We start from the raw sequence: 26,517 nt of genomic DNA, 5'->3' as shown, positions 1-26,517 counted from the left end.
TTTGTGACAAGTTTTGAAACTGTTTCCTCGCAGCAAAGCAGAGATCGTGCCGTGATCTATCCGTGGAAAACGGGTTGATATACAGCCATCCCTCCAATGAGGAAGAAATCTTTTACACCTGCAACACGGGTTATAAACCCTTCACTGGGAACTGGTGGGATTCAGTGACATGCAGCAAAGGCTCTTGGTCTGAAGAACCTCGGTGCATCCGTGAGTTTTATTATTGTCAGTCTCAGGTGTTAGACGAATGATAGTGTACTGAAATGTGCTTCCTGTTTTCTGTCTTTACAGGGGAGGAAGAATGTGGTGCTTTTCCCAGTGTTCACCATGGAAAACTAAAGCAAAGCCTTCGTGATCGAGGAACTGCTGAAGTGGAATGTGATCCAGGGTTCAAATCAACTCAACGCTTCATTATATGTATCAGAGGTATATGGGAGAAACCAGTTTGTGAGGGTGAGCTTCTCAAACTCTTATTGCATGTTTGTGAGGAGCAGCGACAGCATATAGTGGAAAATAGACACTATTTATTGACGATGTTAATCTCAGTCTTACTGGATTTCATGAATTTCCATTAACTTTTCTTTTTTTTAGTGGACGTCAGTTGTAACATTCCTCCAAAGGTGGAAAACGCACTCATAACATCTAAACCTGAAGAATTTTATGTAGATGGATCTAGTGTAACATATGAATGTCGAAGCTCATATTTAATGAATGGGAAGAGTGCAGTTTTCTGCCGCAATGGAACTTGGGAAGAAACACCAACATGTGAAGGTAAAATTTTGATTGGTTATGATAACTGTCTTTTAAAACGTCTTACACATTAGTAAAAAAAAAGAAAAAAAAAATATATATATATATATATATATATATATATATATATATATTTTTTTTTTATGTGAAAATGAAGAGAGACTGTTAGATATTTGACAATCAAGAGGAATAACATCAAGTCCACAGATAATTTGTGGTGGGGACAGCAATAATTACAAAATCAATTTGCTCTGAAGACTTAGTAAAATCATAATTTGAGTTTAGTCCATGTGCACTAGATTAATATGTTATTGTAATGTTAAACATTATCAGTTTTAGTTGATATATGCTGGATGACTCATCCTGCGCTACACAGTTTTACATCCAATCAAATGCTCTCTAGAATCAAAATCAAATGAGTGTTTTTGTGCTATACTCCTTTCTTATAAAAAAGTTTTCTAACCTGAGAAAACGGATTGAGAGATTTAAAAATGGTCACATTAATCCTCAGTGAAATTGCAAAACCAAATGATGATAGCAACTCTTTAAATAAAGTAGTATGGACACTAAGTATAATGTACACACCTGAATGCATCTGAAGCTATTAATGAGGGAAATCTGACTCCACAGTCTCTCTCCACATATATTTTTTCTTGAGAAATTTTGGCCACATAAAATGAAAGGATGAAAGGAAAGATGAAAGGAAAGATGTGTACAGAAATAAAGAAATTCTGAGATACAAATGCACTGAGCCATATAAAGAAATTCCAGAAGGACGATGAATCTGTGAACATGGAAAATGGAGTGAAAACATTTTTCTGCACAAGAGAGTCACTTCAAATTTAATGAATCAAAAATCACATTTACTTACATAATGGTAAAAGAGTACTAGATACATGACAAACATCAGCTGGGACTGATGGTGAATTAAGTGGAAAAATGTCATTTGTTTTATTAATTTATTTATAACAAAAATCTCTCACAAGCTAACAGACCTTAGTCAGGATATGCATCATATTGATTTTTTCATGAGGTTGTTAGGGATAGATGTACAGTATACTCCATTTTTAGCTCAGTTTTCTTTACTGTAACGCTGCTTGTTGAATATATGACAAAAAAAAACTATTGTTATGCTAAACCACTATTCATTGCAAAGTAGTAGCATAGTTACTCTTGAACACTGGGCCACATAAGGTATAAAAGCTTCTGTGTGGATAAATATGTGATCTAATGTCTGCTTTCTCTAGAGGCAACATGTCCTCTAAACACAGCAGTGGAAGACTTAAAAATAAAGCGATTCCCTGATATTGAGGGTTCAGTCAAACCTGGACACAAGTTAATATTTTCATGCAATGGACAAGGGCTGATATTAAAAGGACAGAGAGAAATCACCTGTCAGCCAAATGGAGAATGGAGCAGCCCTTTCCCTAAATGTGAAGGTAAGGCCACAGAATGTAAAAGCCTTGGATTGGACAAAGACAGACCAATGATAGATCTGTTGTTCACATGGAGGATGCTTGATTTATCAAATCTTTATGTTATTTAGAGGTAATGTGTGTCGCAAACCTGTCATTAAACATGAGCTCAGACGTCACTGAGGACGGACACCTGGGGCCTGAGGTTTCAATCAGACCTGGACACTCAATAACTCTTTCATGTGTTGGGAAGGGAACAAAATTAAAAGGACAGAGTGAAATCACCTGTCAGCCAAATGGAGAATGGAGCAGCCCTTTCCCCAAATGTGAAGGTAAGTAAGGACACAGAATGTAAAAGCTTTGGATTGGACAAAGATAGACCAATGATAGATCTGTTGTTCACATTGAGGATGCTTGATTTATCAAATCTTTATGTTCTTTAGAGGTAATGTGTGTCACAAACCTGACTGTAAACATGAGATCAGACGGACACCCGGGGCCTGAGGTTTCAATCAGACCTGGACACACAATAACTCTTTCATGTGTTGGGAAGGGAGCAAAATTACAAGGACAGAGTGAAATCTCCTGCTTGCCAAATGGAGAATGGAGCAGCCCTTTCCCTAAATGTGAAGGTAAGGCCACAGAATGTAAAAGCTTTGGATTGGACAAAGATAGATCAATGATAGATCTGTTGTTCACATGGAGGATGCTTGATTTATCAAATCTTTATGTTCTTTAGAGGTAATGTGTGTCACAAACCTGACTATAAACATGAGATCAGACGTCACTGAGGACGGACACCCGGGACCTGAGGTTTCAATCAGACCTGGACACACAATAACTCTTTCATGTCTTGGGAAGGGAACAAAATTACAAGGACGGAAAAAAATCACCTGCTTGCCAACTGGAGAATGGGACGAGCCATTTCCTAAATGTGTAGGAAGAGGTAACCCTTATAAATATATGGGAATATACTGCAAAATATAATGCGATATATTACATAATACATTTCCATATAGGGGAAAGTAGTGCTTATATTTTTCAATATACTGCAATATATGCATTGACCATGTATGGCTATATATTGATACATATAACATATTTAGAAATTAAAGGGCACCTATTATCCAAAATTCACTTTTACATGGTGTTTGAACATAAATGTGTGTTGGCAGTGTGTGAGCAAAACCACCCTAGAATGATAAAAATCCACCCAGTGTTTTTTTTACAATCTCAATAAATCATAAGCACTGTCTCAGAATGAGCTGTTCTCATATTCGGCGCAATGTGACGTAGAATTGATCAAGCCCCTCCCACGACTGTTGAGTGACACTTCAGTTTGAGCCTAGACCCACCCTGGGTGAGCTGGACACAGAGTCCGCCATTGTTCGACGCTTGAGCAGCTGTAGACAAGAATGTCTCCTAAGCGATTGAGGTGTGTTGTTGATGGATGTAAGAATGAACATAGCAGTCTTCATTTACTCCCGTTGTTACTCAAGGATGGATCTGTACTGTTTGTGATCAAGCTTACACTCTCCGGAGCAACAGGCCTAACGCCACCTTCACACTGGCAGTTGAAATCAGCTCCGATACGGCAGCGAAACGACCGGAAGTCATTCATTTCCTATGGAGATTCGCAGACCGCATGCGAATGGGTCCGAACCAGGTGCGAACGAGTGCGGTGCGAAAAAAATCGTGTCCGTTGGCCATCCGGATGCGTTAAAAAAATTGAACTCTTGCGAAAGGCTACGGACGGTTTCTATCCGAAAATCCCAACGGAAGTTAGCGTTGCTATGGTACTGATAAACAAACCTGGATTCTTAACTTTTAATAAAATAAATAATGATTTTATAACGATTAGTTGTCATGTCATTTTTTTATTTTCATGATGTTTTAACGTTATTAGGGTAGTTAATACAATTAAATAATTCAATATTTAAATATACTCGCTTCTGAGGCTTCCGACGCTTTTCACCGTTGTGTACGTCCGCTGGGGGCGTATTGCGTATTACGGAGCTGATTTCAACTGCCAGTGTGAAGGCGGCGTAACGTGACTGGACACGGAAGAAATGAAAGTGCGAGCATGCTCTTTATGACAGCTATGTTGAGATTGTCCTGAGCGCGAGCTCGTGAGGCTCCGCCCCCTGTGCCGTGCAGCAGAAGTTAATTTGCATTTAAAGGGCACACACTAAAACAGCGCGTTTTTCTGAGCCCCAAAAAAATTACAATTTAAACATGCTGTAAAAAATGATCTGTTGGGTATTTTGAGCTAAAACTTCACATACATACTCTGGGGACATCAGAGACTTATTTTACATCTTGTGAAAAGAGTCATAATAGGTGCCCTTTAAGGCAAAAAAATAGCATTACATGTAATATTCATAAAGTTGTATCCTTTATTGTGTACATATATTTCACATACATGTTCCCATATAAATGTGAATGTATGTACACGCATATATACACACATTCATATACACCGCTCTACAGTAATTTGAAAGTGATTGCAGTACCAGTTTTGGCCACAATCTTACATACGGCTCCTTTAAAGGAGAGTACATTTTACAATTAGGCCTAAGTGTTATTTCATGTGTTTTGGTCAATATTAATGTAGTGGGAGAGCTGCTAGTGTTTAATATTCTGTTATTTTGGAATTTAAAAGGTTTTCTGTTATGTGTTTTGGGGTTATTGTGCTGAAGAGTAGAGCCTGTGGTTAGGTTGACAATAATTGGCAAAACACCATTAAGACTATGAGCCCTATCATACACCCAGCGCAATGTAGCGCCAGGCAAATGTTTTGACGGCCTGCGCCGCATTGTTTAAATAGCATATGCATGTGCGCCCATGTGCGTGCTGGTCTGAAGGGAATGGGAGATAAGACTCTGATTAGTTTAAGTTAACGCACGTAAAGCCTAAAACACACCCATTACTCATTAAGAGAATAGGGACAACCCTCTTAGACCATACGCCGGGCGTGCCGACCATTTTTCCCGTCGTTAAAGGGTTAGTTCACCCAAAAATTAAAATTCTGTCAGTAATTACTCACCCTCATGTTGTTCCAACCGCGTAAGACCTTCGTTCATCTTCGGAACACAAATTAAGATATTTTTGATGAAATCTGAGCCATGTTTCACTCCTCCATGTAATATAGTAATCGATTGTCAAGTTCACGCGCGTGATCATAGGTACTAAACCTATGCGCGTGAACTCGACAATCGATTACTATGGCCTTCCACCGAAAACAGGATGTAAACAAAGGTATGAGCGCTGGCTGAATTAACTTCATTTTTATTAATATCTCTAACATCTACTGCAGTCAGATCCACTCGTGTTCACTCGGAAGGAATCACTCACATTTTCTGTGCACTTGTAATGACACTTAAAGGATGTTAAGAGGCTAAAAAGCAGGCTTACTACTTGCCCCATTGAAGTCAATAGGGTGCAAATTTTAAAAATAGAATAACTCGGTGTAGGCAACACCGATTTTTGTCGTTGTTCTCTGTATTGACAGCACTCCAAATGTACAAAAAAATGAGCTCAATGTTAAAATTGACCGGAGTTCTCCTTTAAGGTCAGGGCAGGCGGCGAGAATCAGAATCCAGGTACGGTCAATGGTCACGGGGCAGGCTGCAGACAATCAGAGTAGTTAGTAACAGGTAGTGATGTTACGACTGACACCGACGCTCCGAAGCTTGCTTCAAACTCGAACGGTCCTTCCAATGAACCACTGCTTCGGAGCTTGTATCATTACGTCACTAGTCACGTGAAAATGACTTCTGAAGCAAACACACTGGTTCACTCCTGTAGTGAATCACCTGACTGCTTTGACAGCCCAATCCAGTGTTGACAGGTTTGAAACCTGGCGGCTGTATTTCTTATAAAAGCAAAGCAATATATCCTCATTTATACCAGCTTTCTAAACTGTTTTTGTGTACTCCTGCATCATCTGTTCCATGCGAGAGGATATCCTCTAAAGCTGGTGAAATTGTTTAAAAAAAAAAGAAATCGCCTTTCACCAAAGACTGTGGAGAAAATAATATTTCTGAATAAAAACCATACCATTTAATGAACACTTTGTTTAATAAGCCTTCTGCATGTACCCAAAGCACACCCTCTGCCACATTTTTTATTTTATTTATTTTTATTATTAATTAGAGAACATATGAACATAAAAACATGCATCAAAGACAGAAACTTCAAAAACCCTCTGCTACATTATACAAGTACAACCAGTTACACAAGCACATCCTTTTCAACATACAAAAATATCAGTCTCACCAGTTAACAAGTTATAGAGTTCTGATTCCCACAGCTAAACAAGATAAAGCTTTCACACGATACTGCGCTGCTAAAAAAAACTATAGAAACCATTACAGAAATTCTATTGGATTTAATGGTTTTCATGGGAATTTTATTGGTTGTAATGGGAATTATAGTGGTCTCTGTGGGTCTCTACTGATATGTGTTGGGTTCTATTGGTGGGGGTATTAAATCCTAATGGAATATGTCCCAAACACACAACAAAAAAGAATTCTGTAGTGGTTTAAATGGTAAAAGCCAATGGTTCCTATTGGTATTTTAATAGAAACCATTAGAATTTCTGTGATGGTTTTCAACTTTTTTTAAGCTGGTCTGATCATCTGTCCTTGTCTAAAGAAATAATTACACACACACATCTTTAATGTTTTATTATCAAGGTGAACACATGAAATTCATCAGTATCTGTAAAAATCACCTACATAAATGAGTTTCACAGCACTAACACTGTTTCAGCTTTGATCGCCTCGGTAAACACAAAACGGGGCGTTAACATATAAGCCTGCTTGCATTTTATGGTTGTCAGCTTTGTTGCATTACATTTACTTCACCAGGAGATGGTGCTGCAATTTCTATCTGAATGAAGCTTCGAGTAATGAACCATTTTCGACACAATTGTATCAGAAAGCAATAATGCTTCGAAACGCTTCATTTGGCCATCACTAGTAACAGGCAAGGTTCAAAGGCAGGGTCTGACAGGAAAAAACAGAAAACGCTCGGACATTCACAGTGAGACAATACTTCGCAAAGGGCGCCGAGATAACAAGGCGTATATATAGCTTTGGGACCAGAGCTCATTCAGATCCGGTGCGGGGATAATCAGGGTGAAACAATCCGTACTAATCTGAAGTATGCATGGCACTACAGTTCAGAGGAGAGCGCACGGGGCTGAGTTCACGGAGAAACATCAGGGCAGGACGCCGTAACAATTACATTATATATTTCTCTTTAAAGCCTATGTGTTTATACTGCATGAGTAAATATATCTGCAATATATTTATTCACATGCATGCCGTACCACATCTTACATCTATATATTATGAAGTGTACTGAATATAAAATTACATACATTATGATATATTAGTAAATATATTTTCAAATATTTTTCAAAATGAAAAGCAGCAATTCCTTATGTATTTTTCAATATATGGTGATATATTAGCACATATTATTCTGAACATTTTCAACTATGTTGTTAAATCGTTTAATATATTGATCATTTATATATAACGAAATATATTTTCTTTGCATAAGGTAAGGTTCACAGGTTTAGTTGTGTTTTATTAGCAGTGTTTGCAAGCATCACTATTGCTCATGTTAAAGCAAATGCTCAACTTTGATACATAATTCATCGACACATCATCTCTCTTGATTTGGGCCAAGAAGATGTCCTAGCAACCACCCAGAATAACCTAGCAACAGCTACGCACTAGCACTGTGGCGATGAGCTTTACATGCATAACCGCAACTTCAGACACAAATTTAGATTTGGTTATAATATATTATATAGAAATATCCACAGATCTCTTCAATACAGAAAGGCATTTTTAAAACATTTTAGAAGACCCCAAATTCTCATTTTAATAATGTTCATTACATAAAATCATGTTCTATGCGTGTGGCTGATATTGAGATTTATTAATGTAATTTGCCAATTTTTGTGGTGATCTAAAAAAAAAAAAAAAAAAACTTTGCTTTGCCTTCAGGGAAAGGTGGGCCACCACCACAAGTGGACTCTTCAGATACAACAGAAATGACAATACCTGAATACAATTCAGGGGAGAGAGTTGAATACGTCTGCTTTGATAAATACACACTGGTTCACCCATACACAAAAGAAATATATTGAAATATATTTTTGACACTTTAAAATATATTTCAATATATTTATTTTGTGTATGGGTGAACCAGTGTCTAACACTGCATACACACACTATTAAATAACTGTATTCAATTCTGTAAAAATAGGGGAAAAAACTGCATTCTGTGTGTTATTTCATACATAAAATTGTCATTTTAGGCCAATAAAGTCAGTAAAGTATGGAAGTTTTTTCCTAACATAATTAAAATTAAGATGCTTAAAAAGATCAAATAATAAATCAAAGGTTCTAAATCCGTGTATCATTCGTTCAGTCGTTTTTTAATTTAATATTGAAAGCAGAAAAATGAGAAAACAGTTCCTTTTTCGATTTTTCCTTTTTTCCAAAAAACGAAAAACAAGAATTCAGTTTGATTTTTCGTTTTTCGTTCTGAGGTAGAAAAAATGTATAAACAGCTGGAATATTCGATTTCTACACGTGGGCGGGAATGAAACGCCCCTTTCCTCTGATTTGTCAGCCGAAGATCAAACTGTCCCGTCATCAGTTCTTCCTCAGTTCTGCACTGCAGAATAAGAGTCTTCCGTTGTGCGGATTCTTAACGCGTTTATTGCAACTACATTTCATCTTTTTTTCATCAAACAACCAGACTAACGAATGGTTCGACACAACCCGTAGGCCTACTGGGAAATACACTAGACAAGGCTTTCTTCTGTGTATAAATTCACCTACGCTTTGCATCAGCTGGGTATGCAGGGTAGCCTAAATGACGGCTGTGAATTAACCTACCATGGTCACCATGGTCGCCCTTGCCCAGTAATTTTTTTTTAAATAATAAATGAAGATACAAATCAATATAATTAGTTGTAAATTAAATATTTTTAACATTAATACAAAAAGAAAAGAATAATGCATTGACAATAGTATAGGCCCATATTAACGTAAACGCATGAACTGTCATTCAGACTGACTATCTAACAACCGGAGAACAGAGAACAACGGAGATATTAAAATACATACTCTTCGGAGTTTTATGATGTAGGCCTTGTGTTTTATTAAAATGTATGAATTTATATCTCAAAGATGTGCGCTTGTGCGCAGCGCATCAGGTCATGTTGAGAGGGAAACAAACGCATTTTATTATTATCCTATTCAGAAAGAGTGTAAAAAACCGGTAAATAAAATACAACATTAACATTATAAACACTATTAATAACATATAGGCTATGTCTATGCGTATTTGACTTTCCCTTACTGTATGTCAAATCCTTAAATGAATGGTAGGCCATATAGAAAACAACAAGAATAAAAAATAATAGCCACCTAATTAAGCCACGTATAAAAATATAGCCTAATAGCTTATAGAAAATACCCTATTGTGTCTATTAGTATAAACAACATTTAGCCAATTTTAAACGCCAAGCCTAAACAAATTTATTTGGATCGAAACTGAAACTGTACCGACGTTGATTTCGCGCATCTCTCATTTGTTCCAAAGTTTCCATATTCGCAATGTAATATTTGGATGCTAACTAGTAATGTAAAGAAGGCTTTATACTTCAGTCGAGTCCCAATATACACGTATAGGCTAAATCAGCATCTTCACAGCAAGGGAAATTAGTTTGGAATAACAGCAAGTTGTGCGGCACAGCCTTTACAACAGACCAATTAAATTAAGTAGAATAACTTTTTATATGTTTGGTTGACTGTGTTTTATTTTAATAATGAACAGGCTGCGATGTCAAGTTAGCAATGCCAGAAGTGAACTGATAATAGCCTAGAGATGCTGTGTGAGCAAGCGATGCGCGGGCGCCATCACTTGGATTTGTGCTCAGCAGGGGAAATAACTTAATATTCTGTCGTTTAATACTCTGTCATTCGAAACAGTAACATTTATATTTTTATTTGTGTACATTCAAAATGACTACAAAATGTCATGCCTTTGAAAAATAAAGAAAACAACATGATGCGCTCCTTTAGCGCGTCTCAGTCTCCTTGAACATCTTTTTGGTGCACAACAAAAATGAACCAAAATAGAGTGAATAGCCTTCTGACGTGCCTACTTTTCAAAGTCAACATTTAGATTATTTGAATTAAAATGCATTATATAGGAATAAAACACAGCGTGGTTCATGATAAAAAAATAAAAAAAAATAAAAAAATTTAAAAAAGTCACTTTACAGTTCGGAAAATAGGAAAATAGCAAACCCCTGGCACTGAACTCCTACAAAGAAGAAATCCCTGTCTAGTCTATTCCCCAGAACGGGTTGTGTCGGTGTTAGTCTGGTTGATGGAAAAAAGATGAAATGTAGTTGCAATAAACGCGTTGGTTAAGAATCCACACAACGGAGGACTCTTATTCTGCAGTGCAGAACTGAGGAAGAACTGATGACGGGACAGTTTGATCTTCGGCTGACAAATCAGAGGAAAGGGGCGTTTCATTCCCGCCCACGTGTAGAAATCGAATATTCCAGCTGTTTATACATTTTTTCTACCTCAGAACGAAAAACGAAAAATCAAACTGAATTCTTGTTTTTCGTTTTTTGGAAAAAAGGAAAAATCGAAAAAGGAACTGTTTTCTCATTTTTCTGCTTTCAATATTAAATTAAAAAACGACTGAACGAATGATACACGGATTCAATTTCATTTCCTCATTTGGATTTGATTTTTAATTTTCATTATCAACCCAGTATAAACCTGTCATAATGGTCCGTGTACTTTTTGATCATTTCATTTCCTGTTTGGATTGGAATAACGAGAAATGAAAACTAGCTCGTTTATTCGTTTTTTACTTTAGTTTAAAAAAACGAAAAATGAGATTTTGGCTCGATTTATCATTTTTCGTTTGTGGTTTACAAATCGGTTTATGGGTTCGATATTTCATTTGGCACGTGGGCGGTGCTGAAACGCCCCTTTCATCTGATTGGTCAAACCGCTCCGCCTTCAGTAAGCTACTTGCTTTTCTTTCTGTCAGAGTCAGTAGGAGTGTGGCCATAGACGTTGGAACAGGGGGGGGCGGAGGGGGCGGAGGGGGCGGCCGCCCCCCCACCCCTCTAGGGGTCAGCCAGCTGTTTTTTTCGCTGTTTTTGTTTTCCGTTTTTTTATATATAAATACAGAATCTGAATTAAAATGTGTTTGATTTAAGCCTACATTTCAAAATTTTGTGTCATAAAATGTCTTGTTTTTAAGCCTTCCGGACGTACGATCAGAACGGTCAGTGCATCACATCAACTATTAAATTCAAATGTTGAATTTAGCCAGAGACAGGCGCGCTCAGAGCTGTCATATATCTCAACTTTTCAGTGTTTTCAACCACATACTGTTTACTTTAGGTTTCAGACATATAAAGTCACATAAGTACTAAAAAAAACAATACATTATGTCATGAAAAATGACATAAAAGCAGATCATCATTCATTCAGCGCTGTTGACTTTAGAGCGCTCCGTGGATAGACTGAAGGAGTGCTCCGTGGAGCTCGCTGAACTCCAGACACACACACGGCCACGTTTTCTGCGCGTTTATGACCCTGCTCTGCGTAAATGCATTGCCTCTTTTGACGCGTTTTGACATAGATTTCATTGAAGGTAAATTGGAGCGGCCACACTGAGCTGTGCGTAACACCCACAGACGTGAAGTGAACGAGACAGAGGCTGTCCGGTACTGTCTGAAATGGTTAACTGTGGCGATGCATGTGCAAAACAGATTTAACTAATCATAAAGTAACTAACCCATATTTTGTTCTGATGTCACTGTTTGTCACTAACCAACTAACCCTCTTTTTTTCTGATGCTACTTTTATTTTAGAAAATGTGTGTGAAAGCTTGTGACACTTCTGTGAGATGCTGAGAAAAGCGCGTTGTCCTTATTCAGTTGGCTATCTTCGGTAAGATGAGATGTTGTCAGGCCAAATGTCAGTAAAACGAACTAACTTTTCTGTCATACGGCTGACAGCCGTTGTACTGTGCTTGCGGTACGCACACCACGCGCAAATGCGGCGTCCTGTAGCCGTAGTTGTCGTCAATTAACTCATGTAAGAATTAAAAAGGCGATTAAAGCTGTCAAAACTGCATGCATGTATTTGTTATGCGTCACATGTGTCTGGATTAAAATATTCTGCTGTGACTGTGAGATCACAATATAAGGCACAAACTGATATGTAATGTTTTAATGTCCAAATAAATGTGAGCACTGTGCATTTGTACTAGAAGATGGGCATTCATTTTGCGTTAATTTGTAAAGGACAAACACATATGGATAATTTTTAAATCCATAAAATAACTAATTTTACATTCTGGCAACATTACATTATGAAAAATATAACATTTTACATTATGTGCTGTTGACTTCCGCCTTGTTCACATTCTTGCACATGGGGATTCAAAAGAAAACTTTTGTTTTCCTTTTTAATTTAGGTATGATAGAACTGTTGCAATTATTTATTTTGACAACTAGCCTAATATAGAAAGTTAAAAATTTGTTTTGACAAACTCAGAATTGATTGAACAGTTCATTGATTATATAAAACGCATTGAAGGTTGAATAATCTTTGGACTTCAGTAGTTATCTGTAGTTATCTGTTATCTGCAATAGAACAAGCTATTGGAGATTTTGAGAACCAGAACCAAGCTAACTGAGCAAGTTGAACTTTAGCTAGCCTATATTGTGTGCCCTTTTATTACTATTTAATTAATTTTAATATGAGGTGGTGGGTAATAATAAAAAAATTAATAAAAAAATCACTCAGTATTCCATGATTCCTAATTCACTACTATCTCAATTACAATGAGGTACAAATTAACTTTATTCAGTTGTGTATGCACTAAAACAGTCCAATTATGATAAAATAATTAAGATTTCTGTGCCACCCCAGACTGGTTGCTGGCCCTTGCCTGGCCAGCCCTATGAAAAAATCCTGGCTCCGCCACTGGCTATTCGTATTGGAATTGTGTAATCAACACAGTTACAGTATAAAAATTATGTCTAAAGTTCCCATAAAACATGAAAACCCAACAACCCAATGGGAATATATCCTTGTTGTGTAAAACATCTGTTCATAATCTGTGATATAGCTAACTCTAATGTAACAGTTATGGGTAGGTCATCTACGGTTACAGACATATCATCCCAGCAAACACATTTACTTTGTGGCAACGTCTCTGGCACGTTGCATTTCTGCTATGGCAACGTCGCTGTATACGTGCTCGCAACATTGTAACAACGTAGAATTGTAAGACGTGACAGGGCTGTAGCAACGTTATTGCGCGACATTCAGCAACTGAGAGACGACGTTCTGACAATATTTTTATATGGTGTATTTTGTTAGATAATTATATACTTTTTATCATTTATTGTTTATCTATATTATTTAATGGGGCTATCAACACCTGCAAGTGTAGCCTACACTTTAAAGAGTAAAAATGACAGAAGGTTTCGTTAATTCAACTTTATTAAAATTGCATATAATCAAATTGCACTTCCAAAAGTCATACATTTGTGATAAAAAAAAAAAAAAAAATCAACGAATACACATTTATTTTAAGTATAATAAATAAAACATGAAAAGCAAAGGCAGATCAGAACATTTAATGAACAAAACCGGGTCTGTATGGCAGACAGTAGCCGAGCAGGTGTCACCGGGGAAACATATCCACAAATCCAAAGGAGCAAAGAAACGAATGAGACTAAATAGCGGAAAAATCTAACGAAAAACTAAACAGTGCGAGCGATGCTTCATTAATCACATTAGAAATTAAAGCTGTAGGTTGTGTTTGATAGCTGAGGTAACTGTTAGGCTAAACGCAATACTCACGTATCCTTGCTCGATGATGAATGAGAACACATAAGCCCAACAACAGGTGGTTGGAATTTAAAAGGCTGATTTTCCCGCTTCAGGGCAGTGACGAGTACATTATGTAGTCCAGTGGTTGTCAAGACACCCTAGGCACAACCTTAAGCAATGGCCCTGAACGATGGTTTAATGTCAACATTGTGACAACGCTGTAACAACTTCACCACACAACGTAGTTATAGCAACCTTTTGGCCATGTTGTTAAAACGTTGTTAGAAGGTTGGATACGTTGTGCCAACGTTCTGTGTTTGCTGGGATGGTACCATTCAGCCTATTATTGATTTTTATTTCCACTTCCCTTTTATCCAAAGAGACGGGACTATTTGCACTGTATTTATCAATGGGAAATAGCCTATATCATGCTAAAATAATCTGTCATATACGTGGCTCACATTAATGGGGTCGCTTGCAGCACGAATTACGTGAGCAGCAACATATTCTGCTTCAAATATTGTGCATAGTTAACAGTGAGTGGTGGTTTCAGACATTATTTTATTATAGTGTATGATTTGTCCGTGCCACACTCGTACTGACTCTGACAGAAAGAAAAACAAGTAGCTTACTGAGAGCGGAGCGGTTTTACAAATCAGATGAAAGGGGCGTTTCAGCGCCGCCCACGTGCGCAAATGAAATATCTAACCCATAAACCGATTTGTAAACCACAAACGAAAAATGAAAAATCGAGCCAAAATCTAATTTTTCGTTTTTTAAACTAAAGTAAAAAACGAATAAACGAGCTGGTTTTCATTTCTCGTTATTCCATTCCAAACAGGAAATGAAATGATCAAAAAGTACAGGGACCCATAATTAAATCTATAAGTCAATGCTCAAATTATAAATCAAAACCTCAAATTATAAATCAAATGCTCAAACGCACATTGCAAATGATAAATCAAATGCTCAAACGGAAGCCGGAAATGATAAATCAAATGCAAATGAGGACTGTCAATCAAGTAGCGTGGGCGGAGCTTTGAGACAGAACGGGCGGGGTACCTCAGCCGCTATCTGTGTACATTACTGTGTTTACCGCATCGACGACATCGTTTTTTTTTTTTTTTTTTTTTTTTTTTTTTTTTTTTGTATATAAAATGGACAAAAGTTTAATAACTAAACTTTTAAGGGATGCAGCAGAGGCCCTGGAGCAGAGCTCATTGACAACAGGTGAAGCAGTCGAATATACATACTTCTCTAGAATCAAAATCAAATTAGTGTTTTAGTGCCATTGTGCTATACTCCTTTCTTATAAAAAAGTTTTCTAACCTGAGAAAAAGGATTGAGAGATTTAAAAATGGTCACATTAATCCTCAGTGAAATCGCAAAACAAAATGATGATAGCAACTCTTTAAATAAAGTAGTAGGGACACTAAGTATAATGTACACACCTGAATGCATCTGAAGCTATTAATGAGGGAAATCTAACTCCACAGTCTCTCTCCACATATATTTTTTCTTGAGAAATTGTGGGCACATAAAATGAAAGGATGAAAGGAAAGATGTGTACAGAAATAAAGAAATTCTGAGATACAAATGCACTGAGCCATATAAAGAAATTCCAGAAGGACGATGGATCTGTGAACATGGAAAATAGAGTGAAAACATTTTTCTGCACAAGAGAGTCACTTCAAATTTAATGAATCTAAAATCACATTTACTTACATAATGGTAAAAAAGTACTAGATACATGACAAACATCAGCTGGGACTGATGGTGAATTAAGTGGAAAAATGTCATTTGTTTTATTAATTTATTTATAACAAAAATCTCTCACAAGCTAACAGACCTAGTCAGGATATGCATCATATTGATTTTTTCATGAGGTTGTTAGGGATAGATGTACAGTATACTCCATTTTTAGCTCAGTTTTCTTGGCTGTAACGCTGCTTGTTGAATATATGACAAAAATGTAATTGTTATGCTAAACCACTATTCATTGCAAAGTAGTAGCATTGTTACACTTGAACACTGGGCCACATAAGGTATAAAAGCTTCTGTGTGGATAAATATGTGATCTAATGTCTGCTTTCTCTAGAGGTAACATGTCCTCTAAACACAACAGTGGAAGACTTAAAAATAGAGCGATCCCCTGATATTGAGGGTCCCGTCAAACCTGGACACAAGTTAATATTTTCATGCAATGGACAAGAGCTGATATTAAAAGGACAGAGAGAAATCACCTGTCAGCCAAATGGAGAATGGAGCAGCCCTTTCCCTAAATGTGAAGGTAAGGCCACAGAATGTAAAAGCCTTGGATTGGACAAAGATAGATCAATGATAGATCTGTTGTTCACATTGAGGATGCTTGATTTATCAAATCTTTATGTTCTTTAGAGGTAATGTGTGTCGCAAACCTGCCAGTAAACATGAGATCAGACGTCACTGAGGATGGACACCCGGGGCCTGAGGTTTCAATCAGACCTGGACACACAATAACTCTTTCATGTGTTGGGAAGGGATCGGAATTACAAGGACAGAGTGAAATCTCCTGCTTGTCAACTGGAGAATGGGACGAGCCATTCCCTAAATGTGTAGGAGGAGGTAACCCTTATAAATATATGGGAATATACTGCAAAATATAATGTGATATATTACATAATACATTTCCATATAGGGGAAAGTTGTGCTTATATTTTTCAATATACTGCAATATATGCATTGACCGTGTATGGCTATATATTGATACATATGACATTTAGAAATTAAGGCAAAAAATAGCATTACATGTAATATTCATAAAGTTGTATCTTTTATTGTGTACATATATTTCACATACATGTTCCCATTTCCATGTGAATGTATGTACACACATATATACACACATTCACGGAATGAGTTGCGGCAGATTTCTAGTTCCCAGCATGCTTTGCTTCTGACAGTTAAAGGAGAGTACATTTTACAATTAAGTGTTATTTCATGTGTTTTGGTCAATATTAATGTAGTGGGAGAGCTGCTAGTGTTTAATGTTCTGTTATTTTGGAGTTTAAAAGGTTTTCTGTTATGTGTTTTGGGGGTTATTGTGCTGAAGAGTAGAGCCTGTGGTTAGTTTGACAATAATTAGCAAAACACCATTAAGACTATGAGCCCTATCATACACCCAGCGCAATGTAGCGCCAGGCAAATGTTTTGACGGCCTGCGCCGCGTTGTTTAAATAGCATATGCATGTGCGCCCATGTGCGTGCTGGTCTGAAGGGAATGGGAGATGAGACTCTGATTGGTTTAACGCACGTAAAGCCTAAAACACACCCATTACTCATTAAGAGAATAGGGACAACCCTCTTAGACCATACGCCGGGCGCGCCGACCATTTTTCCCATCGTTAAACTAGCAAAAGTGGATTTGGACACGCACTAAGTGCACTCGCGCCATGCGCTTTAGACCATGCGTTAGATCGTTAAAATAGGGCTCTATATGTTACTATATTTAAAAAGTAATGGCTGTGCACTCCTCTGCACAGTGATAGTGTCTTTGCTAAATACTTTAGTACATGCAGGTGTGCATGTTTTTTAAATTATTATTATTTTATTTTTTTATTGAAAATATGAAACATTTATAATGTAAATAATTATAAAATATAAGAAAAGTATTACATTATATATTTCTCTTTAAAGCCTATGTGTTTATACTGCATGAGTAAATATATCTGCAATATATTTACTCACATGCATGCCGTACCATATCTTACATCTATATATTATGAAGTGTACTGAATATAAATTTACATACATTATGATATATTAGTAAATATATTTTCAAATATTTTTCAAAATGAAAAGCAGCAATTCCTTATGTATTTTTCAATATATGGTGATATATTAGCACAATATATTATTCTGAACATTTTCAACTATGTTGTTAAATCGTTTAATATATTGATCATTCATATATAAGGAAATATATTTTCTTTGCATAAGGTAAGGTTCACAGGTTTAGTTGAGTTTTATTAGCAGTGTTTGCAATCATCACTATTGCTCATGTTAAAGCAAATGCTCAACTTTGATACGTAATTCATCGACACATCGTCTCTCTTGATTTGGGCCAAGAAGATGTCCTAGTAACAACGCAGAATAACCTAGCAACAGCATAGCTACGCACTAGCACTGTGGCGATGAGCTTTACATGCATAACCGCAACTTCAGACACAAATTTAGATTTGGTTATAATATATTATATAGAAATATCCACAGATCTCTTCAATACAGAAAGGCATTTTTAAAACATTTTAGAAGACCCCAAATTCTCATTTTAGTAATGTTCATTACATAAAATCATGTTCTATGGTTGAAGGCCATAAAAAGGCATGTGGCTGATATTGAGATTTATTAATGTAATTTGCCAATTTTTGTGGTGATCTAAAAATAAAAAAATAACTTTGCTTTGCCTTCAGGGAAATGTGAGCGACCACCACAAGTGAACTCTTCAGATACAACAGAAATGACAAAACCTGAATACAATTCAGGGGAGAGAGTTGAATACATCTGCTTTGATAAATACACACTGGTTCACCCATACACAAAAGAAATATATTGAAATATATTTTTGACACTTTAAAATATATTTCAATATGTTTATTTTGTGTATGGGTGAACCAGTGTCTAACACTGCATACACACACTATTAAATAACTGTATTCAATTCTGTAAAAATAGGGAAAAAAAACTCTGCATTCTGTGTGTTATTTCCTACATAAAATTGTCATTTTAGGCCAATAAAGTCAGTAAAGTATGGAAGTTTTTTCCTAACATAGCCTAATTAAAATTAAAATTAAAATGCTTAAAAAGATCAAATAATAAATCAAAGTCTCAAAACAACTGTTCAAATGATAAATCAAATGGTCAAAATATTAAATAATAAATCAAACTCTCTAAATGGCTGCACAAATTATAAATCAAATGCTCAAATGCAATTTCATTTCCTCATTTGGATTTGATTTTTAATTTTCATTATCAACCCAGTATAAACCTGTCATAATTAAATCTATAAGTCAATGCTCAAATTATAAATCAAAAGCTCAAATTATAAATCAAATGCTCAAACGCACATCGCAAATGATAAATCAAATGCTCAACGGAAGCCGGAAATGATAAATCAAATGCAAATGAGGACTGTCAATCAAGTAGCGTGGGCGGAGCTTTGAGACAGAACGGGCGGGGTACCTCATAGATATCATATAAAGGCTAGATGTCTCGTGCGCGCTGCTGGCCAATGGAGGTCGACGTCCGCACACGGCGGCCATCTTACCATAGGGTGCTCGCTCACTCGTAACATGGTGCATGTACTTTTAAATAACCATAACTTGCTCAATTTTCTACCGATTTTCAAACGGTTTGGTTTGTTATAAACGTCAGAGATGTAGCTATGACACTGCATACATATGAATAATTATAACAATGGACTTCCATCTGAAAGAATTATAGCCACGTTAATGACGTTTGTAAGAAACCAAACCGTTTGTAAATCCGTCAAGATTTCACCGAGATAAGAGGATTTGTGTGCGAGCTGATCACTCACCTTAGTTCACAGAGCCCTGTGGTAAGATGGCCGCCGGTGATGCCGGAAGTGACTCCGCCTTAAGACATCTAGCCTTTATATGATATCTATGGGGTACCTCAGCTGCTATCTGTGTACATTACTGTGTTTACCTCATCGACGACAACGTTTTTTTTTTTTTTTTGTATATAAAATGGACAAAAGTTTAATAACTAAACTTTTAAGGGATGCAGCAGAGGCCCTGGAGCAGAGCTCATTGACAACAGGTGAAGCAGTCGAATATACGTACTTCTCTAGAATCAAAATCAAATGAGTGTTTTAGTGCCATTGTGCTATACTCCTTTCTTATAAAAAAGTTTTCTAACCTGAGAAAAAGGATTGAGAGATTTAAAAATGGTCACATTAATCCTCAGTGAAATCGCAAAACAAAATGATGATAGCAACTCTTTAAATAAAGTAGTAGGGACACTAAGTATAATGTACACACCTGAATGCATCTGAAGCTATTAATGAGGGAAATCTAACTCCACAGTCTCTCTCCACATATATTTTTTCTTGAGAAATTTTGGGCACATAAAATGAAAGGATGAAAGGAAAGATGTGTACAGAAATAAAGAAATTCTGAGATACAAATGCACTGAGCCATATAAAGAAATTCCAGAAGGACGATGGATCTGTGAACATGGAAAATAGAGTGAAAACATTTTTCTGCACAAGAGAGTCACTTCAAATTTAATGAATCTAAAATCACATTTACTTACATAATGGTAAAAAAGTACTAGATACATGACAAACATCAGCTGGGACTGATGGTGAATTAAGTGGAAAAATGTCATTTGTTTTATTAATTTATTTATAACACAAATCTCTCACAAGCTAACAGACCTTAGTCAGGATATGCATCATATTGATTTTTTCATGAGGTTGTTAGGGATAGATGTACAGTATACTCCATTTTTAGCTCAGTTTTCTTGGCTGTAACGCTGCTTGTTGAATATATGACAAAAATGTAATTGTTATGCTAAACCACTATTCATTGCAAAGTAGTAGCATTGTTACACTTGAACACTGGGCCACATAAGGTATAAAAGCTTCTGTGTGGATAAATATGTGATCTAATGTCTGCTTTCTCTAGAGGCAACATGTCCTCTACACACAACAGTGGAAGACTTAAAAATAGAGCGATCCCCTGATATTGAGGGTCCCGTCAAACCTGGACACAAGTTAATATTTTCATGCAATGGACAAGAGCTGATATTAAAAGGACAGAGAGAAATCACCTGTCAGTCAAGTGGAGAATGGAGCAGCCCTTTCCCTAAATGTGAAGGTAAGGCCACAGAATGTAAAAGCTTTGGATTGGACAAAGATAGATCAATGATAGATCTGTTGTTCACATGGAGGATGCTTGATTTATCAAATCTTTATGTTCTTTAGAGGTAATGTGTGTCGCAAACCTGCCAGTAAACATGAGATCAGACGTCACTGAGGATGGACGCCCGGGGCCTGAGGTTTCAATCAGACCTGGACGCACAATAACTCTTTCATGTGTTGGGAAGGGAACAAAATTACAAGGACGAAAAAAAATCTCCTGCTTGTCAACTGGAGAATGGAACGTCCCATTCCCTAAATGTGTAGGAGGAGGTAACCCTTATAAATATATGGGAATATACTGCAAAATATAATGCGATATATTACATAATACATTTCCATATAGGGGAAAGTAGTGCTTATATTTTTCAATATACTGCAATATATGCATTGACCATGTATGGCTATATATTGATACATATGACATTTAGAAATTAAGGCAAAAAATAGCATTACATGTAATATTCATAAAGTTGTATCTTTTATTGTGTACATATATTTCACATACATGTTCCCATTTCCATGTGAATGTATGTACACACATATATACACACATTCACGGAATGAGTTGCGGCAGATTTCTAGTTCCCAGCATGCTTTGCTTCTGACAGTTAAAGGAGAGTACATTTTACAATTAAGTGTTATTTCATGTGTTTTGGTCAATATTAATGTAGTGGGAGAGCTGCTAGTGTTTAATGTTCTGTTATTTTGGAGTTTAAAAGGTTTTCTGTTATGTGTTTTGGGGTTATTGTGCTGAAGAGTAGAGCCTGTGGTTAGTTTGACAATAATTAGCAAAACACCATTAAGCCTATGAGCCCTATCATACACCCAGCGCAATGTAGTGCCAGGCAAATGTTTCGACGGCCTGCGCCACGTTGTTTAAATAGCATATGCATGTGCGCCCATGTGCGTGCTGGTCTGAAGGGAATGGGAGATGAGACTCTGATTGGTTTAACGCACGTAAAGCCTAAAACACACCCATTACTCATTAAGAGAATAGGGACAACCCTCTTAGACCATACGCCGGGCGTGCCGACCATTTTTCCCATCGTTAAACTAGCAAAAGTGGATTTGGACACGCACTAAGTGCACTTGCGCCATGCGCTTTAGACCATGCGTTAGATCGTTAAAATAGGGCTCTATATGTTACTATATTTAAAAAGTAATGGCTGTGCACTCCTCTGCACAGTGATAGTGTCTTTGCTAAATACTTTAGTACATGCAGGTGTGCATGTGTTTTTTTTATTATTATTATTTTTATTTATTTTTATTGAAAATATGAAACATTTATAATGTAAATAATTATAAAATATATAAAAAGTATTACATTATATATTTCTCTTTAAAGCCTATGTGTTTATACTGCATGAGTAAATATATCTGCAATATATTTACTCACATGCATGCCGTACCATATCTTACATCTATATATTATGAAGTGTACTGAATATAAAATTACATACATTATGATATATTAGTAAATATATTTTTCAAATATTTTTCAAAATGAAAAGCGGCAATTCCTTATGTATTTTTCAATATATGGTGATATATTAGCACAATATATTATTCTGAACATTTTCAACTATGTTGTTAAATCGTTTAATATATTGATCATTCATATATAAGGAAATATATTTTCTTTGCATAAGGTAAGGTTCACAGGTTTAGTTGAGTTTTATTAGCAGTGTTTGCAATCATCACTATTGCTCATGTTAAAGCAAATGCTCAACTTTGATACGTAATTCATCGACACATCGTCTCTCTTGATTTGGGCCAAGAAGATGTCCTAGTAACAACGCAGAATAACCTAGCAACAGCATAGCTACGCACTAGCACTGTGGCGATGAGCTTTACATGCATAACCGCAACTTCAGACACAAATTTAGATTTGGTTATAATATATTATATAGAAATATCCACAGATCTCTTCAATACAGAAAGGCATTTTTAAAACATTTTAGAAGACCCCAAATTGGCTGATATTATGTGGCTGATATTGAGATTTATTAATGTCATTTGCCAATTTTTGTGGTGATCTAAAAATAAATAAAAAAAACTTTGCTTTGCCTTCAGGGAAATGTGAGCGACCACCACAAGTAGACTCTTCAGATACAACAGAAATGACAAAACCTGAATACAATTCAGGGGAGAGAGTTGAATACATCTGCTTTGATAAATACACACTGGTTCACCCATACACAAAAGAAATATATTGAAATATATTTTTGACACTTTAAAATATATTTCAATATATTTATTTTGTGTATGGGTGAACCAGTGTCTAACACTGCATACACACACTATTAAATAACTGTATTCAATTCTGTAAAGGGGCAGCCGTGGCCTACTGGTTAGAGCTTCGGCCTTGTAACCGAAGGGTTGCTGGTTCGATCCCTGACCAGTAGGAAAAATGTGGGTGGGGGAAGTGGTAGAGCACTGCTCTCCCATGGCCACATCCACGGCTGAAGTGGTCTATCTAAAAAATAAACTGAAAATGTGTTGTTTGTTTGTGAAAATGTTAACTTTTTAAATTTCAAATGAAACAATTTGCAAAAGTTAAAACATATATGAACATATATTTAACTAAAATATATTTATTGGGCCAATTTCAAATATTTGCATATATTCCAAAAATATATTTTGAAAATATATTTCAAATATATTTCTTTTGTGTATGGGCAGCGTCACCCCTACTCCAAACACATGACCTGTGAACATGGCGAATGGAAAGGGAATATTAAGTGTTTAAGTAAGTATGAACTCTAAACCATACATCAAAGACATGTAAGGCTTTTCTAACTGTATTTAATTTTGTAAGTTTGATGTAATCTTGTAGTTGTTCTGGTTCTGATGAATCAATTAATGTATATTGTAACAGTGACAGTGAGATGTTGTTTGTTTCAGAGCCTTGTTCAGTGACGGTGGAGGAAATGGATAAAAGAGGTATAGAGCTGCGATGGCGTCCACGGGAAAAGATATTGTTACCACATGAGGATAAAATCACCTTTGCATGTCAGTCGGGCAAATATTTAATAGGCAGTATCCCCCTAATACAATACTGTAATGATGGAGAGATGAATTTGCCTGAGTGTGTGAGACAAGGAGAATAAAACATCACTGATGCATCAGCTGTACTACTAATAAAAAAATACAAATAAAAAAAATACAAATAAATCCTTTTTCCCAATTCAGTTTCTCTGTTTTGAATTCTTGCAATTAAAACTAAATGATAAAAGCAACATGTTTAAATGTGCATGGAAATTACATGCTAACATCCTTTTGTCCAATCTTTAGTCACATTTTCAAAACTCTAAAAACAAATGGCACAACATTAGTCTGTTGTGAACATACTATCAACACAATTCATGTTGTTTCACTCAATATACAGTCAATAAACACATTTCTAAAATGCTTAAATTTTCTTTTCACAAAAGCTTACCCAATATCAAAATCATGGATCTTTCTGGTATATTTTACAAATGATTAAACACTGTATGACAGAAATGAAGGCATTATGTTCTAAACCTTAAATATAGTATAAAGCTTCTACTTTTGCAACAACAGAAGCTCAAATGTACTGGAAAAATATATATGAAATATTGAAACAACTGATAAGCATTTTTAGGTAGATCACTAAAACATTGAAAATCCAATCTCAGTTGGCATAGTCAGGTGTTGAAGTTCTTTTCATTAATTTGACATACACAGTAAAAAGGTGACTTTTTTTTTTTTTTTTTACAGTTTTTTATGATCATTATGACAACTTTTTCAATCCTTTTTTCCTAAACTCTTAACACAGTTAGCACAACATCCGTCTGTGTAGGATATACAATTAACACATTTCTTGTTGCTTTGACACAAAATGCATACAGTCAACACAAATTTAAAATGCTTGAACTTCTTTTACACACAAGCTCAACCAAGACCAAAATAATGGATTTTTACTGCCAAATTTACAAATGCTTTCACACTGTATGTCAGAACAGATATAATCATGTTCTAAACCTAACTTATAGGTTAAAGTCAAACTGAACAGCTGTTCATATTGTGAACTGAAACACAAATATATCCCCTGAATGTTACGCCATTGCTACGTAGAAACAGCTGATTGAAGTTATGCAGATATGGATGATGTCCCCTTTTCTTGCCCATTACTTCCCTTTCCTCGACCCCATTGAGGAGTTTTCTCAGCCTGGAGATGAAAGGTTTTTGACCATCGTCCACAGGACCAAATGTTCCTCCTGTATGCAATGGATGCTGCATGCCAAGACCTCACAGCTGAACACTGCCAGGGGTGGATAAGGCAAGCCAAAAGATTCTTCCCAAGATGCCTTGCCAGGGAAGATATCAGGTGTGATGTGGATGAGAACATGTGCCCAAATGCAGAAGACCGGGCAGATTAGAAGATGGCTTTTTCTGTTTGTATATTTTGTATTTTCACATACAATAATACTGTAAATGGCAGCTAGAATGCATATTTTTGTTATCTTGCAGAAATGTCCTGTTGCAATAAAGCATTTACTGCAGCAATTCTGTCTCTGTCTTCTTTTTTTCATAAACCGTACATTCTATAAAGCTACTCTAAGAAGGGTCATTCATTTTTTTGTATTCAATTTCAGCTGCAAAAAAACACAAAACAAAATGCACGCATTTACTAAATCCAAACAAACAAACATGTAGAGAGACTTCAGAAGAAACTGCAGTACAAAACACATTCTCACTACAATATACTGCTTCATTTTGACCTGAAAAAAGGAAGTATGGGCAATTGGGTGAGAAGTTATGGATTTGTGTTTAGAGTTTCAAGGAAAAGGAGGTATAATTTCAAGAAATGTGTTCAAGCAATCAAGAAAAAACTGTAATGGTATGGTCACAACAGATTAATGTTCTGCTAATTGTGTTTAAAGTTTTGAAAATGTGACTACAGATTGGACAAAAGGAAGTTAGCAATTGTAAAAAAACTGTAATCCATTATCTGCCCCTGTAATCATAATTTTGTGTGAAAACGATTAAAAGTGCTTGCTGTTATACTGCCTCCAGTGTTCATTTCTGCACTGCAGTAATATGAACGTATTGGTACGTATTTTGCATTTTACGGTTTTCAAATGAGCCTGTTTTGGGTTAGTTATATTTCTATATAAGTAGCAGTGCTTCGCCTGTGCTTCCCCCCAATATAGTCCCAAGTCAGTATCTGCCTATAAATCGCCTAGCCTTAATCTGCATTGCTATTTGTACTCGTTGTGAATACACAGGCCACAAGAAGTAATTTTATTTTATTTTTTCACTTTTACTCATGACATGCTAGCTGGCAACAAAGAGCTGTGTCCCAAAATGAAGGCTGCGTCCTTCGAAGGCCGTATTTGAAGGCCGGATGGCCGTATTTGAAGGCCGATTGCGTCACCGCGGCGCGACGAAGGACGTCCCAATTCAAAGGCTGCATCCTTGGAAGGTCGCATTTGAAGGCCGATTGCGTCACCGCGGCTCGATGAAGGCTGTCCCAATTCAATTCTCC

General features: G+C 36.3%; 1 protein-coding gene and 2 long non-coding RNA genes across 5 annotated transcripts in view; all 3 read left to right on the top strand.

Annotated features, from left to right (window-relative positions):
* LOC311296139 (complement factor H-like) overlaps positions 1-24,196 on the top strand; it is a 28,454-nt gene extending 4,258 nt beyond the window's left edge. Inside the window, exons 10-22 of one of the 3 annotated variants that reach the window (XM_084417801.1) lie at positions 34-210; positions 292-453; positions 592-771; positions 1,998-2,189; positions 2,297-2,497; positions 2,609-2,797; positions 2,905-3,111; positions 16,179-16,370; positions 16,478-16,684; positions 20,770-20,961; positions 21,069-21,275; positions 23,688-23,754; positions 23,910-24,196. In XM_084417801.1, the coding sequence (XP_084273927.1) occupies positions 34-210; positions 292-453; positions 592-771; positions 1,998-2,189; positions 2,297-2,497; positions 2,609-2,797; positions 2,905-3,111; positions 16,179-16,370; positions 16,478-16,684; positions 20,770-20,961; positions 21,069-21,275; positions 23,688-23,719 (2,138 nt within the window). In that variant the 3' untranslated portion in view covers positions 23,720-23,754; positions 23,910-24,196. The remainder of the gene's footprint in view (positions 1-33; positions 211-291; positions 454-591; positions 772-1,997; positions 2,190-2,296; positions 2,498-2,608; positions 2,798-2,904; positions 3,112-16,178; positions 16,371-16,477; positions 16,685-20,769; positions 20,962-21,068; positions 21,276-23,687; positions 23,755-23,909) is intronic. The other 2 variants (XM_084417802.1, XM_084417803.1) reach the window with 2 other exon arrangements.
* Positions 3,119-8,040, top strand: LOC311296180. Its single transcript, XR_014628515.1, has 2 exons — positions 3,119-5,821; positions 7,155-8,040. It is a non-coding gene; the product is annotated as an uncharacterized lncRNA (long non-coding RNA).
* On the top strand, positions 21,283-22,963 carry LOC311296178. The gene is made up of 2 exons (XR_014628513.1): positions 21,283-21,652; positions 21,969-22,963. It is a non-coding gene; the product is annotated as an uncharacterized lncRNA (long non-coding RNA).
* Positions 24,197-26,517: the final 2,321 nt, after the last annotated feature.

Source organism: Rutilus rutilus, assembly GCF_951802725.1.
Source record: "Rutilus rutilus genome assembly, chromosome: 8".
Classification (NCBI taxonomy): domain Eukaryota; kingdom Metazoa; phylum Chordata; class Actinopteri; order Cypriniformes; family Leuciscidae; genus Rutilus; species Rutilus rutilus.
The sequence above is the reverse complement of the archived record's forward strand: the minus strand, read 5'-3'. Positions and strand labels throughout refer to the sequence as shown.